We start from the raw sequence: 19048 nt of genomic DNA, 5'->3' as shown, positions 1-19048 counted from the left end.
TTTTTGTGGCTCTTCTCTGAAACTTCTTCAATTTATCAACATGCTCCTTGAACTGTGGATACCAGAACTATACAGTATTCCAACAGCAGTTGCACCATTCCAAATTCATAACAGAAAGTGTCAATCTAAAACAACTACTCTGTTCCTACTTGAGATTCCCCTGTTAATATAGCCTTACATTAGTCATTTTGGCCATAGCATCCCACTGGGAGCTCAAGTTCAGCTGATTACCTCCCATGACCCCCCAATCTTTTTCAGAGTCACTGTTTCCCAGGATAGCCTAATTCTGTTCCTAGATGTACACATGTACATTTGGCTATATTAAAACACATATTATTTGCTTGCTGGTGACAAATGACAGAATGGAAATGGCAGAAGGAGATTACAGGGAAAAATCTAGAATAGGTGGATTTGATGATAGTACTGATAAAAGGGGCCAAGAGATGGGAAGGAGGTCAGGACAACTGAGGATGGAGAACTGCTCATTGAGGAAGTGCTTTTGCTGAGAGAGGAGATGAATTGGTGATAGATTTAATGAAGGAGAAAGGGAAGAGATGTAGATTATAACAATATAGATAAGAACAAATGGATATTAATATGTAGCATGCAAGTGAATAATATTTAATATAAAATAAAATAATATACTGCCAAGTTATAGTACCTTTCGTCTGAAGATCTCAATGGACATTACAGAGGAATATAAGTATTATCAAAGTAAGTGTATATACTGGGAACAGAGGCAAGCAAAGCTAAACCCAATATTTTCAAATGTTGGTGCCTAACAAAATCTATATTTAGACTTCTAAAGAGAAGTGGCCTGATGATCCTAGGTGCACAGCATCTACAATCCAATTCTATCTGAAGTGGGTCTGAAAATTAGGACACTTTTGTTAAACGTCTAATTACTGGTATGGATTTTCTTCCCTAAGTTTTTTGCACCTATGTCTGAAAATTTCCATCTCAGAGACAGGTCCAAAGACATGCAAAGAGAGTGTGGTAGAGTCTAGAACAGAATGTAGCTCTTCTGACTCTTATGCGCTCTTGCTTTTTTGTAAAAATATTGTCAATTATGATACGAGTGAATACCAGTAAGGGTTTCACCGTAAATTGGAATTTCACAACAGGAAGTGTCCATCTAGAAGAGATTTAAATAGGTAAAGGAAAAATGGCATGTCTACGCTCAAGCCAGTAATAGAGTTATGTATCTTTTTTCAATCTTCAGAAGGAATAAAGTAATTTACTCTTCATATTGCTCTGCTGAGAAAGGGTTGGAGGTGTGTATGCATTTGTATAGCAGGGCATGAAATACAGCAAACTGAAAATGAACTCAGATAAGTCAGAGATGATGCTGGTAGGCACAGATAAACACCTCAAAGAACATCTTTCTCTAATGAGGTCATCTACCTACAGATCGTTAAAAGCTGATTCCCAGCAGTGGTGTCCTGTTGAGTACTTCACTGAAACTGGATACTCAAATAATCACAGTTGCAAAATATGTCCCCTTCCATCAGTAGCATCCAAAAGCTGCATTCCATCCTATCAGACTGACCTGACACAGTGATGCAAGCATTTATGATGTCAAGGCTCTATTACTACAAGTAGTTATATCTAGAAATGAAACCCTGACCAACCTAAGACCAAAATAGGCATTAAGAGTTACCAGTGCCTTCAATAGTAAATGAAGAAAGAAACTATATGTTCTGGAGAAATCAGTGATAGAGTGTGAGTTGGTGCAATTATGATCCATATATTAATGGTAACTGTTGATACAGGTCGATGTATGAGATAAAAGGGATGCAATTTAATCAAGACGTTCAGAAAGGCTATAGTTATAGGAGAAGTGCAGGCTAAGAAAGCTCAAGAGATAACCGACTGGAGAGAAATCATACGTCCAGGAGTTGATAGAAATAGGCAGGGAAATTTAGGGACAGCAGAGATTAACTGAAAGACAGTTACTGTATTCACTATAGTAAACAAATTCCAAAGTAAAATTTCACTAACAATTTATACTCTGAGAGAATCCTAAATAATTCTCATCAGTCCGAACACTGAATGACAATGACTCATTATGGCAGTTATGTACTTTTGTTATATTTTCTCAATTTCTTTCATGACAGATGATTAATAAACTAATATTTCATGCAGAATTGAGGCATTGTAAGGATGACAATCATCAAAGAGAATTTTGATCATCATGCAGACTAACGTGAGCTTCTGTATTTGTGCATGGAATTCAATATGATTTCATAATTGAATTAATCTACTTGATGGCACGTGGCAGGGTCTGAACAAAGCCCTGAGAAGTCAATGGGACTTTTTCCAGTGATAGGGTGACCAGAAGATAACTTCAAAATATTGGGACTGTAGCAGGGGGAGCACCTTTTCAATTGTTATACTCACCGTGTCCGGATCTTCGGCAGCATTTTGGCAGCAGGTAATAAATCTTGCCGCCAAAGAAAGAAGTACCTGCCGCCGAAATGCTGCCCAAGACCATCCGCAACTGAAGGACCAGCCCGTCAAAGACACGGATATGCCAGGTGAGTGTAACAATTGAAAAGGCACTCCCTCTGCCTCTCACCACTGCCTAAGCAGAAAATAAATAAATAAACAAACAAATAAATAAATAAAAACAGGCCGCCGCGCCAGAAACAAAATATCGGGACAAATGGCATCCCAACCATGCTTCGGTTGGGATGCCGGACAAACAACTCTATATTGGGACAGTCTCAATTTTATCTGGATTTCTGGTCACTGTATCCAGTGACTTGAATAGCCTTTTGATCAGGATCTTAGTATATCAGTTATTTACTCACAGTTTGTTAAAAGTACGTAACAGCTACTAGTATAGAACAAAACAATTTAATCTGAGGGGGGAAAAATCAAAAAACCTTGTAGGGATATAGCTAAAACACTGCATGTGCAATATAATTCTTGTCCACCCAAAGGTCTATACCATGTCATTAATTTTTACGCAAAACTCCTCACTTATTTCAGTAGGGAATTCTACTAAAAACTTATGACATGATAAATTCTAAAAATTGTCGGTTCTTTCCTAAAACTCCATATTAAAACAATAACTGAAGAGGAAGCCTGAGGTTTTAGTAAAAAAGAAATTTGAAAGTGATAAACATTATTTTAAACATTTAAAGCTAAAAGTAATGTAACATACACTAATATTAAATGCATTCCAATTTCAGTATATTGATAAATAAAAAGGCTTCTTACCTCATAACCCCTAGAATTGTTCTGTATTCCATAAGGTGGAGTACCAGGATCTGTGCAAGTGTTATGGGCTGGATCTAAATTTTAAAATGGAAAACACAGGAGATGTTATTTCAGTTTAAATTTTCAAAGATAAATTAAATCCACACAAAATTACAGTATTTTGTTTGCCTTTCATTATGTTTACAAGTAATTCATGATTATAGTTTTGACAGCATAGAGATTTCAGTACTGGGATTTTTTTTTATACAACTGACCCCTTTGACTCTTGTGAGATATACAGCATACTGTTTCAGCCAAAAGCATTATGCATAACGCAGATGTAACATTGAGAGGAACCTTTCCCTTCTAGTGTTCTTTTCCTAGGAACCACAGAGTTCCATATTCCAGAAACCATATTTCTGAAAACCAACACTGTTTAATCATAAAATTATTTGCCAGAACCTCTTTTTTGTGACCATGAAGGCACATGCTTTAAAAGAGGCCCAGAAACTCAGCTATGGTTGAAGAGTTAAGTACATCTTAGAAAAAGTGTGGATGTCCAGTTCCCCTAAATCCTGTGCTAGCTGTCCACTGGTTTGGTTACACCCGCTGCCAACATTCCCTAGAGATGGACATGACAGTTTAGGAAGATTATCAGGATGCCCAGTCATGCCTATTAGGTGGTCAGGATGGAAAGGGGGTAGCATAGCAGCTGATAGGATGGCGTACGCCACCAGAAACTCCCACTATATTGGGGTGATTCTACCATGACTGGCTATTCTGGTTTTGTCCTGGCACTGAAACAGGGACGGCTCCAGGCCCCAGCAAGCCAAGCGCATGCTTGGGGCGGCATGCCGCAGGGGGCGCTCTGCCAGTCGCCGGGAGGGCGGCTGGTGGCTCGGTGGACCTCTCGGCGACCAGCAGAGCGCCCCCCGCGGCATGCCGCCCTGCTTGGGGCGGTGGAATGTCAAGAGCCGCCTGTGCACTGAAATATCAAGTAGCCACATTGCAGTTCAGGATTTTGGCCTACATTTCATCTGCAACAATTTCCAAGGTTCTGTAATTGTAATCTGATAATCCAGTGGTGTGATATATCATTTCTTTCTAGCCTGATATCCAATTTCAATGCTAGTCAGTCACTTTCATCATCCTATCACTAGAATATATAATGCACTAATTTATAAAGGAAATTTTGACGGCTCAGAACTCAGATTGATGGGAACCTAACACATAACATTTTAAAAAACATGTAGTACTTGAACAATCAAGGGACTTTGAACTTCATCATCAGTTAGACTGGACAACTGCTAATGGAAAAATGAAACAGATAAGTCTTTTTTTTTTTTAAAGTGCATCACCAACAGAAACCAACCTCTTGAAAAAAAGATACAATTAGATAGCCCATAGCTATGATAGCCCACAGCTCTTATAACAAAATAAGCAGTGTCAAGATGTGGTAAACATTGCCATCTTTGAGGAAATTTATGCCTGTAGGAGATTAGTTTTGTTATAATTTTTTTCAACCATCTGATTTTATAGGTAAAAATCACCTTTAAATTACTGACACCTTTCTTCTTCCCACAATTATATTTTCAAAGACTGCAGAAGATCTAATATTAAATGTTTATTATTATAATAGTAGAAAAGCCGTGATGTGACTGAGGGTGTAAAATTGGGGCTTCTTGAAGTAAACCAGATCTTTTTGAGGAAAGATATTCAATGTATTTATATATCACTTATTGTAGAAAATATAAAATTTACTGGAAGTTGACTTCCAGGCATTTGCAAGGCTTATGCCTTCATTTTAAGGCTCATATGTAATTTTCCTATAACTCACATTCTTCACTTCTGAATGCAAATATGATATACTCATATTGCCCACAGCAGCGGAGTACTAGACATAGTCTGGATTAAGACATTTGAATATTTTCAGAGTACATATTTGAATTTAGTGCTAATGGCTCCTCATTAGCTGACTAGAAAAGGGTGTTTTCAATAAGCTTTCTTGCACCCAGTCTTACCCAATGTCCACAACATAGACTCATAGACTCATAGACTCTAGGACTGGAAGGGACCTCGAGAGGTCATCGAGTCCAGTCCCCTGCCCTCATGGCAGGACCAAATACTGTCTAGACCATCCCTAGTAGACATTTATCTAACCTACTCTTAAATATCTCCAGAGATGGAGATTCCACAACTTCCCTAGGCAATCTATTCCGGTGTTTAACTACCCTGACAGTTAGAAACTTTTTCCTAATGTCCAACCTAAATCTCCCTTGCTGCAGTTTAAGCCCATTGCTTCTTGTTCTATCATTGGAGGCTAAAGTGAACAAGTTTTCTCCCTCCTCCTGATGACATCCTTTTAGATACCTGAAAACTGCTATCATGTCCCCTCTCAGTCTTCTCTTTTCCAAACTAAACAAACCCAATTCCTTCAGCCTTCCTTCATAGGTCATGTTCTCAAGACCTTTAATCATTCTTGTTGCTCTTCTCTGGACCCTCTCCAATTTCTCCACATCTTTCTTGAAATGCGGTGCCCAGAACTGGACACAATACTCCAGTTGAGGCCTAACCAGCGCAGAGTAAAGCGGAAGAATGACTTCTCGTGTCTTGTTTACAACACACCTGTTAATGCATCCCAGAATCACGTGTGCTTTTTTTGCAACAGTATCACACTGTTGACTCATATTAAGCTTGTGGTCTACTATGGCCCCTAGATCTCTTTCTGCCATACTCCTTCCTAGACAGTCTCTTCCCATTCTGTATGTGTGAAACTGATTGTTCCTTCCTAAGTGGAGCACTTTGCATTTATCTTTATTGAACTTCATCCTGTTTACCTCAGACCATTTCTCCAATTTGTCCAGATCATTTTGAATTTTGACCCTGTCCTCCAAAGCAGTTGCAATCCCTCCCAGTTTGGTATCATCCGCAAACTTAATAAGCGTACTTTCTATGCCAACATCTAAATCGTTGATGAAGATATTGAACAGAACCGGTCCCAAAACAGACCCTTTCGAAATGAGCCAATCCCCTCTGCCTCAAGGAAAACCATCACTGTGATCATTTAATTCTAAATTTGAGTATGTTTGTTTAGAAAACAGCAGAGACATTTCTTTATCCTCTCACCAAAATCACAGAAAAAAAAATCTCTATTTGCATTGGGCCAAATCCTGAAGTCAGTGGGAGATTTGATCTTACCCTCCAAGTTCATAAGTCTCACTGCAATCAATAGGAGGTTGAGAGCACTCAGAAGATTACAGAAAGTACTCAGAATCTCAAAAGATCAAGCCCATCCAATGTTAGATACACGTGATCTTTTAATCTGTATAGTTTGATAAACCATTTTCACAAATCCCAACCAAACATTTTGATTTGAGGCTTGATCTTGATAACAGATTATCTACAATACTCTGACTAATAAACAGCAGAGATTATGGAAATTATTACCAATACATGTTGGTTGAATTCCACTCCAAACGCTATCTGCTTGACAGACTCTTCTTGAAGATCCTATCAGTATAAAAGGGGGTCGGCAGTGAAAGGAGACTTCAGATCTGTAAGTGAAACTTTTCCCATTAAGACGCCCCTCAGCTGGAGTACCAGGATCTCCACAAAATGCAGCTATTGAAGAAAAAGAAAGCAAAAAGGGTATTTGAAGAACTGAACATACTGGCCTAATGTTTAAAAGTGGCATTCATTTCCGAAGGCACAAGCTAGCAGACACTAGTAATTGCTAAATTTGAGTGCAAGCGTTCTACCATGTGATTATGCTCACAGATCAGGTACACAGATGTACAAATGGTAACATTTGTGCTCACAATTATTTTCCCTCATTGCTAGTAACTGCAGGCACAAGACTGCACTCACAAAATAGGCCCCTTTATTTAGGTGCCTGAATACGAATGTAGATGACTAGCTTTAGAAACCAAGTTTGAAAACACCGCCATCATCTTGTTCTCAGAGTAGCCCAATTTTAGCATTTAATAGTGATTAGATACTAGACAAGAGTTCAGGTCCTGGGAATGTAGAAAAATGGACAAAATTTGGAGAGGAAAAATGAGCAGGATTTAAAGATGGTTTCTCAGTTGGGGGAATGGGAAGAGAGAGAGAAAGACAGAAAGGGACAGAGAGGAATCAAAAAATATACTAAGACTATGAGTTTAAGGATTGGAGAGCTTAATGATGAACCTGGCAATGGTAACAGAAAAAGGGAAAGAAAAAGAAGATTTAGGATTAGACGGATAAGGAGTTCATTTTAGCTATGCCTGTCTTCAGTTGGTGGCAGGACATTGAGTAAGGTTGACAGAAAGGGAGCTAGAGATATGAATCTGAGCAGAGCGTGAGAGATCATGGTGGAAATGTGAATCTCTGTGTAGCAAGCAGAGAGTTGGTAAAGAGTTTGTTCAGGGATGAAGGTCTTGAATAGCCACAGTGGTCAGGGACTTCTATTTTACATTTTATCTGGAAAAAAATTGCACATACAGCAGTACACTGCTCCAGTGCTTCCATCCTCTGGCACTGATTCAGCACTGAGTCAGGGAAGAACTTCATTTGACAAATAAATAGCACCACCCAATTTCAGTTCCCAGGGTTGGTTGCTTTGTTTGTGTTTAGGAAGTTCCTGTCTCATTCTGAATGAGTCTGACCCTATTTAGCTTGTGAGAAATGAGGCGATTGGAGCTTGAGGTGGTTCAGCCACACACCATTATCTTCATACTTACGCAGACACTGTGGGATATCTCCCCTCCATACACCGCGTCCTTCACATGAAAGAATAGCTGCATTGGATAACTGATAGCCCTCTGCACAATTGTAACTTATACTGGACCCCCAACGATAATCTGATCCTTCCACTTTTCCATGGAGGACTTGAGGAGGTGGGCCACATGTGATAGCTATTAAAATAAAGAGAGAATTTAGAAATTTTATAGGATTTATACTAAATGTAATATTGTAGCTAGTCATGTTTCTGTAATCAAAACTTATTGGGAACAGTTTTGCCCCAAGAGAGAATGCACATTTTGACTTTCCCATAGTACACACACATTAAATATACACACGTGCATGTTAAATTTTATCAACATTGAAAGTTACATAGTAGGGAGATTAACAGCAAAAGAAACAACATACATGATCAATCAATAAAAAGTTGAAATATAATTAATTGTCTATTACTATTACAATTTTAAACCATTTTTCACCATTACTCTGTTTTGGAACAATAACTAAGGGAAAAATCTTAAGGACCTTTCTCTGATTTTACACATACAAGATCTCTTTTTCTAAGTCATTTAAGGCTTTAGTCACTCAACCGATATTGAGTTTACTGGTAATTATGTCACTAAATCAGTATTCAACTCTTAAAATATACGGGCTATGTGAGACCCCCAATGTTTTCCAGAGGATGCTAAAACTGACAGAAAAAAAAAACCCTCTATTTTTAAAAGCAGCAAAGAATCCTGTGGCATCTTATAGACTAACAGACGTTTTGGAGCATGAGCTTTCGTGGGTGAATACCCACTTTGTCGGATGCATGTAGTGGAAATTACATGGGGCAGGTATATATATGCAAGCAAGAAGCAAGCTAGAGATAACGAGGTTAGTTCAATCAGGGAGGATGAGGCCCTGTTCTTGCAGTTGAGGTGTGAAAACCAAGGGAGGAAAAACTGGTTCTGTAGTTGGCAAGCCATTCACAGTCTTTGTTTAATCCTGAGCAGATGGTGTCAAATTTGCAGATGAACTGAAGCTCAGCAGTTTCTCTTTGAAGTCTGGTCCTGAAGTTTTTTTGCTGCAGTATGGCCACCTTAAGATCTGCTATTGTGAGGCCAGGGAGTTTGAAGTGTTCTCCTACAGGTTTTTGTATATTGCCATTCCTAATATCTGATTTGTGTCCATTTATCCTTTTCCATAAAGACTGTCCAGTTTGGCTGATGTATATAGCAGAGGGGCATTGCTGGCATATGATGGCGTATATTACATTGGTGGACGTGCAGGTGGATGAATCGGTGATGGTATGACTGGTCTGGTTAGGTCCTGTGATGGTGTCGCTGGCATAGATATGTGAGCAGAGCTGGCATTGAGTTTTGTTGCATGGATTGGTTCCTGAGCTAGAGTTACTATGGTGCGGTGTGCAGTTACTGGTGCGAATATGCTTCAGGTTGACAGGTTGTCTGTCGGCGAGGACTGGCCTGCCACCCAAGGCCTGTGAAAGTGTGGGATCATTGTCCAGGATGGGTTCTAGATCCCTGACGATGTGTTGGAGGGGTTTTAGCTGGGGACCGTATGTGATGGCCAGTGGAGTCTTGTTGGTTTCTTTCTTGGGTTTGTCTTGCAGTAGGAAGCTTCTGGGTACACGTCTGGCTCTGTTGATCTGTTTCCTTATTTCCTCGTGCGGGTATTGTAGTTTTGAGAATGCTTGGTGGAGATTTTGTAGGTGTTGGTCTCTGTCTGAGGGGTTAGAGCAGATGTGGTTGTACCTCAGTGCTTGGCTGTAAACAATGGATCGTGTGATGTGCCCGGGATGCAAGCTGGAGGCATGAAGGTAGGCATAGCAGTCGGTAGGTTTTCGGTATAGAGTGGTGTAAATGTGACCATTACTTATTTGCACATGGTGTCTAGGAAGTGGACCTCCCGTGTAGATTGGTTCAGGCTGAGGTTAATGGTGAGGTGGAAGCTGTTGAAATCGTGGTGGAATTTTTCCAGAGTCTCCTTCCCATGGGTCCAGATGATGAAGATGTCATCAATGTAGCGTAGGTAGAGAAGGGGCATGAGTGGACAAGAGCTGAGGAAGAGTTGTTCCAGGTCGGCCATAAAAATTTTGGCATATTGTGGGGCCATGTGGTGCCCATAGCGGTGCCACTGATCTGGAGATATATCTTGTCATCAAATTTGAAATAGTTGTGTGTGAAGATAAAGGAACAGAGCTCAGCAACCAGTTGTGCTGTGGCATCATCAGGGATACTGTTTCCAGGGCCGGCACTTCCATTTAGGCAACCTAGGCAGTCGCCTAGGGCACCAGGATTTGGGAGGGCAGCAGGCTGCTCCGGTGGACCTCCCACAGGCGTGCTTGCGGAGGGTCCACTGGTCCCGCAGCTCCAGTGGAGCATCCACAGGCACGCCTGCGGCATGTCCACTGGAGCCGCGGGACCAGCGGACCCTCCGCAGGTACGCCTGCGGCAGGTCCACCGGAGCCACAGGATCAGCGGACCCTCAGCAGGAACGCCTGTGGGAGGTCCACCAGAGCCAAGGGACCGGCGAGCGGCAAAGTGCCCCCCGCGGCATGCCACTGTGCTTGGGGCGATGAAATGGCTAGAGCCGGCCCTGCGCCTAGGGGGCCAAAAAGCCTGGCACTGCTCCTGACTGTTCCTGACAGCTTGTATTCCATCTGTGTGTGGGATGTTTGTGTAGAGAGCCTCTACATCCATGGTGGCTAGGATGGTGTTTTCTGGAAGGTCACCAATGCATTGTAGTTTCCTCAGGAAATCAGTGGTGTCACGGAGATAGCTGGGAGTGCTGGTGGCATCAGGTCTGAGTAGAGACTCCACATATCCACACAGTCCTTCAGTGAGAGTGCCAATGCCCGAGATGATGGGGCGTCCAGGATTTCCGGGTTTGTGGATCTTGGGTAGTAGATAGAATAACCCTGGTCGGGGCTCTTAGGGTATGTTGATTTGTTCCGGTGTTAGTGTAGGGAGTGTCCTGAGTAGATGGTGCAGTTTCTTTGTGTATTCCTAGTGAGATCTGAGGGAAGTGGCCTGCAGAATTTGGTATTGGTATTTGGTATTAAGTTTCTTTAAAAATATTGCTTCTTTCCACACATTATGCAAATATAAAGTGATTCAGCTAGTGCCTTCAACACTATTATAAATAAAAATGTGGGCAGCCAATCACATAAGCTAACATTTTATTAGGGCAACACCCATTTTTTCATATTCTCTGATAGTTGGTATGGCAACACCCATTTTTTTCATGTTCTCTGTGTATATATATCTTCCAACTGTATTTTCCACTGCAGTGGGTTTTAGACCACGGAAGCTTATGCCCAAAAAAATTTGTTAGTCTCTAAGGTGCCACAAGTACTTCTCATTCTTTTTGCTGATGCAGACTACCACGACTACCACTCTGAAACCCATTTTATTATTAAGGAATTCTTGTGCTGTACTTCTAAGAGGTGCAGCACAGAATTTGGAGACCACATCCTGCCACACGATTCTGAGCTACTTCAGGGCTGGAGATGTTCCAGACATAACTTAAACAGGCCTGGGAGCCTAAGTTATGGCAGCCTCCCCAGGCTGTCCTATGGGCTGCAGCGGTGACCCAGAATCTGCACTGTACTGCATGCTATGACCCCAACACACCTCTCCCACCTCCAGCCATGTCCTTGTTATGCCCCTTACACCAGTGTTTGCAATAAGGTCCTCAGAAGCAGCCTTTCAGCTGTCTTCCACAGTACCTGTTCTGGGAGAATCCTTTTCCTGTCAGAAACTTGGCTTTAGGGGCAGGGTTAGGATGTCACTGTTAGTATTTTCAACCTTCTGCTCGAATATTTAACACATATTGTTGTGGCTCTAATGAATTCCAAGTTAGTACTCTGACACCCTCCTCACTACATCTTATGTAGGGCACAAATAACTATGTTATTAAAATCTCTTATCTGACTGTCTCAGTAGTATATTAATAGTTTGCATCGTATCTATCTTAAAAGTGGTTGTGCAAATTGTTCCCCTTTATAATTAATAATAAAAATATTAACATTCTATTCAGTATCAGAACAGTAGTAAACTACTTAAGTTAAAAAACAAACCTTTGCAGACTGGTTTACTCTGGTTCCAAGTGCTGTCTTTCATACAACGTATAGTGGATGAACTGACAGGCTCCATCAAATACCCTGGGTTGCACTGATAGCTGACTGTCTTATTAAAGATAAAATCAGTTCCAAACTGCATACCATTTGCTATTCCACCTGGATCTCCACAGCTGATTACTAGTGAAGAAAGAGAATCTTTACTTCAACAACTATATAAATAAAACTTAAAAAAAAAACCTAAGTACACATGGACACATTTACTCATACACACAATGTCCCTTTACTAGCATACACAAGCATCAAAGTGACTTTGATCCAGCTATTTTATCTGAAAACATTAAAAGATAAACAAATTTTTTTAAAAGTATTAAATATCCTGGGCCAAATTCTTCACTCAGTAACATTTATGTAAATGTAATGTAATGCAACTTAATTTGAGTCAATAGAGTTGCTCTGCATTTACACCAGTATAACTGAGGTCAGAATCTGGACCTTGTTTCTATTGTTTAGAGAAAAAACACATATGACTATGAGCAAGTAGGCCTGGAAGGAAGGGTTCTGTAAAAGTTTTTATTAATCAGTTAGGGCCTGGCCTTTCTCCTATTTATATCAATGGGAATTTTGAATGTCTTCAACAGGAATTGAATTGGGGCCTTAAAGTTCTTGCTGATTTATGCCACACATTATACTCTCCTCTTCGAGCTTCACAGAACTCCTGTCTCCTTATCAGCCTGATCATCAAAAAAGGGATCAGATTTTCAAAACAGCTTAAGTGACTTAGGAACACAAGTCCCATTTCGGTTGTTTTGGAAACTCCTGCAGTGCTGAAATTCTGCCCAGACTTTCACATGTATAGGCACACTGAAATCAGTGGAGCTGCATAGGATGGAGGTGAAGGCAGAATTTAGCTCTACTTTCCCTCCCTAGGACTTTCTGTGAATCTTGGTTCTCCACAGTATGCTGCAGAACACTATTAAAGGCCCCAAACACTATGAAACAAACCTAGAAAAGTTTTGGACACCTAATCAGCCCATGCAGTTCCCACCGACGGGTCAGAATACACAAGCTGCTGAATGCTTTTCACTGTAATTTACTTCATTGGGAGTGAAAAGAACTCAACACCGCACAGAGTATGCTCAGCACCTTGCAAAATTGACTTCAAAGACAGTGGGAATTACAAGTGTTCACCACACGTCAGAATTTGTATCTATTAATTTAATATTTAGTATATATTTTTATGTATTGTATATTTCTATTAAGAGTATGCAACATTTATGTTAATGTGTACAATATATACAAACATAATTGGTTTTAATTGTTTTCACTCTACTGTTCACTCCATGCTGACTGTTTTGAAGGCTCTCCCGAAGAAGAAAAATGTCCATAAATCTGCTGTTTCAGTGTACTTCACAATAGTTCTCTAGAAGTAATTTTCCAGCAGGTCTTTATAAATGATAGGAAAAAAAATGTTTCTTTAGATACAACCCTGTGAAAAAAAGATCTGGGCCAGTATTCATTTGACAGTTGTTCTTAAAAAATATTTCACTAGTGTTGCTTTAAGATCTATAGTAAATACAGTACTTGTGGTTTAAAGCTCCTTTAGGGTTTAATCAAATATAATCTGTTTTGGATAGTCAAATAACTTCATTCTGAAATTTTCCTGTGACTTGACTGATAGATAAAAATGTTAACTCAAAGCAATTTTCACTAGTGTCATACGGGATATTTCACTCCCTCTATCTGTTCCTTTCTTCTGAATAATTCTGTAGCTAACTCTTCCCTCTTGTGATCCCCACAAACACTGTAAAACCCAGATCTGAACTCTGTCCAGCACAAGTTGTAAAAATAAAACTAGAATATAAAGGCTAATTTTTCAGTGCAATTTTTGCTCCAACTACATGTTCCCAAGTTCATAGGAAATCTTGAATAAGCAACATATGGAGATAATAAAAATGATGTTTCACAATATAATACTGAAATAATCAAACATGAAATATGCCAAGCTATCTAAACAATATGCAATTTTGCTATTGTGAGGAGTAATATTTAATTTAGCAGGTACTGAAATGAAAGCAGTTTTCTGTATTTAAACTATATGAAACATTTTCTAATTTCTATAACATAATACACAGAACTATAGAAAGGTTCATAGAGTTTGAGTCCAGAGGGGACCTTCTGTATATCACAGGCAATTTAATTTTACCTGCTTACCCTGCATTGAGATGAATACTGTGTTTGACTAAAGTGTATCTTAGATACTAAGAGTTTTCTACTGTTCTAGCTTGTAGAGCTACTTCTTGGAAGCAATCTTAACAAAAAATGAAAAAAAGTCCAACATTTATTAATGAATGTGCATGCATGTTACCCTCTGAGAAGTGTGCTTATTCCAAACAAAGAGATAATGGTTTACCAAGTTAATAACATCCTACTATCTTTTAATCTTATTGTGACAAAAAGTCAGTTATTGACCTGTGCAGTCTGGAGCAGTGCCAGTCCATGTCCCATTGGCTGTACAATGTCGAGTAGTTAGCCCTGAAGTCTTGTAACCTTCCCAGCAAGCATAGATGACTGAGCTCGAGAACATTATCCCATCACTGTATATTACCATGCCATTGGCTGGGCTGCCAGGATTTCCACAAGATACAGCTATCAAGAAAATAAAAAAAGAAAGTCGGTGTACCCATTATAAATGACTTGTATGAAAAGTGTAAGGCAATGAATTTTAATAGCTTGCAATTATTCTAAAAGCTGAGCATTTAATACAGAAGCGGATATATTTTTTTTTCCTTTGAGGCTCACATCATCATTTTATTTGATTAGCTATGGATGGTAAATGCAAGTGAACAGATTTGTCTCTCTTACAGCACATGTTCAAAAAGTTATTGTACAAGAAATGAAAATAAACTGAAAGAGAATCCAAATTACTTGAACTCTTGCCTACTGTATGTCTATCAGTATATGTTTGTGTTTGATGCCAGTTTGGCAGAAGGAGAAGGAAACATTTCTGTGGCAGGGGATATGAATCTGGGGAAATAGATTAGTGGACAGAAAACAGGTGAAGTGGTCAAAGGTATATGATACATTCATTACATTTCTTAAATTTAGCATATATGGTGTTCATAAAATTGTTTTTGGCTGGGGAAATAAATGATGAAGAGGGACAGCTCAAGACTGGCCTGTGATCCAGCCTTCTGATGTATAAGATACCTGGGTCAAAGACAAAACATTTCCCTGAGCAGAGGAAGCAAATTCCTCAGGATTCCTGCACAGAACAACAATTTTAAAGAACTAAGATCAGAAAAAACATTTCTGCTAGACTAACTGCTAGTCAGGGCAAAGCCCTGCTGAATAGCTCAGTTCTCCTGCATACATACTGTCCTCAAACTCCTCCTGGAAGCTCCATGTATTATATCAGCCTCTGTAATAGGTGTGGCAGCTTCTCGGACCATAGATAAAAATGCAGCCCCTTTGTCCTGAATTGTTTAGGCTCAAAAATCTTATATTAAGATTCAGCATAATGACTGCTCATTCATGCTGGCAAGTGGGTCCAATTAACTCCAACCATATATAAAAAGGATGGAAATGTCTGAAGGAAAAAGCCAAGCAAAATAAACAAAAACCACAACCAACCAACCACCCAACAACTAATGACAGCTAAGGTTAGGGAGGAAGTTTAGGGAGGTGAGATTCCCAAGTTTAGCGTCCATTCTCTTTATTAGAAATTACATTGCTTTACAACTCTGTGAGCACAACTCCGCAGACAGGGACGAGTCATGGTCAGCCTGGGTTCAGCTAGTCTTAGGTAACCCACAATCAGCTAAAATGATGTCGAACATGATTTTTTGCTGTGTACAGTGACTACAATGTTCTGGTCAGCATCATGTTAGTTAATATGACTCTTCAATATCGTGTTGTAATTTGATATAATTTTCTAATTAAGACAAGCCCTAAAAGTTGCTGTGATCTCTTGTTAACAGGGTAGAGACTCTGCCTGTTCACAGTGCCTCAAACCTCTGAAGCTCCACCACCCTGTAGCTACTGGTCAGAAGAAGGAACATTCTGTTCCTTCTTTTTTCTAGAGTTTCCCGACTGTTGTTCTATGGCACAAGGTCTTCACTATTCTATCCCAAAGTAATGCTGAATTTAATTTTTAGTTTGAAGAAGCCAATCCTTGTAAAGCTTTCTTACATTCTTCTGGTCTCTTAGCTCCTTCACTTCCAAATATACAAAACCAGAATATATTAGAATGGTAATTCTGGATCTTTTGTCATGAATATCCATAAATGTGAGCAAATACACTGGTTCACAGAGTTACCCACATTTATATAAATAAAAGTCCTCCTGCAAACATTACTGTTGACTGACTGAATGCTTGTCAAAGCCTGAGCCAAAGGGGGCATTTACATGGTGGTACTGTATTTTGTAAATATGTTTCCCTAGTTGTTTCACAACTCTGGTCAACTAAATTCTACCTTAAGGAATAAAGATGCCACACTTAATGAAGTGGTAGCTGGTGACAGAACTTGATCCAACATTGCTATATCATTCAACAAGTGTTCAATAAATATTTCTGTTATGTATTGGGGCTGGGGGGGGAGAGAAATGACACATATATAATCTCATCATATGATGAGGATAACACTCTTTCCATTCCACTAATATCTCTGGAAGATGTTAAACAAACTACTAAAGTTAGACACTTCTAAAATCAGCAATTCCAGACAATTTGCTTACAAGACTTTTAAAAGAGCTGTCTCAGTGCTCACTGGACCATTAACATGGATTTTCAATAAGTCTTGGAGCACTAGGGAAGCTAAAGCTGTGCCAATATTTTAAAAGGGTAAATGACCTGGGTAATTATAGACTTGTCAGCCTACAATCTGTGGGAAAATAAGGAGCAAGTGACACAGGACTCAATTAATAAAGAATGAAAAGAAGCTAATATAATTAATGCAAATCAACATGGGTTTATGGAAAATAGATCCTGTCAAACTAATCTGATATCTTTTTTAGCTGAGACTACAAGTTTGGTTCATAATGGTAATAGTGTTGATATAATTGGATTCGGTACCTTCTGACATTTTTTAAAAAAAACTAGAACAAAGTAAAATTAACATGGTGGACATTAAATGGATTTAAATTTGTTAACTAAGAGATCACAAGATGTAACTGTAAACAGGACCGCCCAGGGGCGGGAGCAAGTGGGGCAATTTGCCCCAGGCCTTGGGTCCTGCAGGGGCCCCCAAGAGAGGTTTTCAGGGCCCCTGGAGCAGAGTCCTTTACTCGCTCTGGGGTCCCCGGAAAACTCTTGCGGGCCCCGGGCCCCCGGAGCTTCTTCCACTCCGGGTCTTTGGCAGCAATTTGGCAGCTAGGGGGTCCTTCTGCTCTGGGACCCACTGCCTAAGTGCCCTGAAGACCCGTGGCAGGGTGCCCTTCCGCCCTGGGACCCGCCACCCAAGTGGAGAAATATATATATAAGCACCAACGTAGAGAAAAATATTTAATAATGGGCTTTTACATCTAGGAATTTCAGACTGGAAATAAGGTGTAAATTTGTAATAATGAGAATAATTAACCACTGGAATAATTTACCAAGAGTCACGGTGGATTTACTGACAATTTTTAAATTAAGATAAGATTTTTTTTTAAGTTGTGCACTAGGAATTATTTTGGGGAAAGTCTATGAATTGTAGTATACAGAATATCAGACTAGATGACGACAATGGTCCCTTCTGGCCTTGAAATCTATGAGAATCTGTAGTTGAGAAGGCATTGTGTGAATAACTTTTATTTTAGTACGTATTGGAACAAAGAAACAGACCATCCGAAAAGTTACTCTAATGCTTCCATACATCCAGAATCACTGAAGCTGATCAAGGAGCCGTAACTTACAGCTTCCTGCACCAGCCTGGCAACTGTTCCCAATGTGATGGTTCTGCCATCTGTACTCTTCTAGGGCTTCTTTACCAGGGAAAAAAAATCTTTAATTCCCATGGGTGGCTCTAAAAGAGATTTGCTAGTGGAGGCTCCAGATGGGCTAAGATGATGGCGATACCCTTCCATAACCAGGTCTACAAACTAATCTTTTGTTGCTTATAATGCAAAATAGAAATCAATACCACTGGCTTGATTCAGATGTGATAATGCCTGGCTTTAAATTAAAGTTCTATGCCACTATTGCAATAAAGAGCTAAGTTTGTTGGGTTTTTTTGTTTGTTTATTCCTTCTCCCCTAACTATACTATACATTAACCAATGGAAGAAAGATCTTTTATTAAACTATCCTGACAATAAGAAATTATCTCTAAAATGGAGTTTTGACTGCATACTGAAGATGTATTGCTAAGATTTAGTGCATGGGCAGGAACTACATATTCTAGTTCTCAATCAACATTCTCAGTCTTTTGTTATAAGTAGCCAATTTTTGCCTGTGATAAAAATATATAGAGGCCTCAGGCTGTGGCATTTTATTTGTCATCTTTTGATACTGATGAGAATTTTTTATTGAATATATAATATGAAAAAGGAGGGGGAAGGAAAATAGAGGGGAAAAGGAGGGAATTACATTTCAGATGGAATTAGAGAAGGAAAAAATAATACTTTTTAGAAGGATATTTTATCCTTCCGAAAGCAGTTTAAGCGCTCTACCCACCACCCATAAGGCCATATCCAAACAGTCTCCATGTTGTTTCTTACCATCATGTTTCTTACCTCATAACCAAATGGGTTAAGTTATCAATAGCATGTTGTTCTTTGATAGTCCAGGAAGACTTTAGAAAGATTTTATTTTGCATATTCAGTATGTGTTACACATTTTATAATTCAAAATGTCCATCCTACAAACTGACTATCCAACAGCTTTTTGATATTTCAGTCTGTATACAAATACAGATGAAAGAAGCTGCCTTCAATTTAGCAAACACTGTCTGGGGGATTTTTGCCATTAGAATTAGAATAATTCTATAGCCAGCCAAATTAATTCAGGCAGTGAATACAATACAGAGGAAGAATTCCAAAGAGTATTCAACACTTCTTAAAT

General features: G+C 39.5%; 1 protein-coding gene across 3 annotated transcripts in view; it reads right to left on the bottom strand.

Moving 5' to 3' along the window:
• Window positions 1-19048, bottom strand: part of CSMD1 (CUB and Sushi multiple domains 1) — a 1994958-nt gene that overhangs the window by 34719 nt on the left and 1941191 nt on the right. For all 3 annotated transcript variants that reach the window (XM_050950505.1, XM_050950506.1, XM_050950507.1), the window contains 5 exons: window positions 14480-14656; window positions 12008-12187; window positions 7926-8099; window positions 6652-6825; window positions 3226-3299 (listed from right to left, as the gene is read on the bottom strand). In XM_050950505.1, the coding sequence (XP_050806462.1) occupies window positions 3226-3299; window positions 6652-6825; window positions 7926-8099; window positions 12008-12187; window positions 14480-14656 (779 nt within the window). The remainder of the gene's footprint in view (window positions 1-3225; window positions 3300-6651; window positions 6826-7925; window positions 8100-12007; window positions 12188-14479; window positions 14657-19048) is intronic.

Source organism: Gopherus flavomarginatus, chromosome 4, assembly GCF_025201925.1.
Source record: "Gopherus flavomarginatus isolate rGopFla2 chromosome 4, rGopFla2.mat.asm, whole genome shotgun sequence".
In the NCBI taxonomy this organism is placed as follows: Eukaryota; Metazoa; Chordata; order Testudines; family Testudinidae; genus Gopherus; species Gopherus flavomarginatus.
Note: the sequence above shows the minus strand (reverse complement) of the source record. Positions and strands in the feature narration are given on the sequence as shown.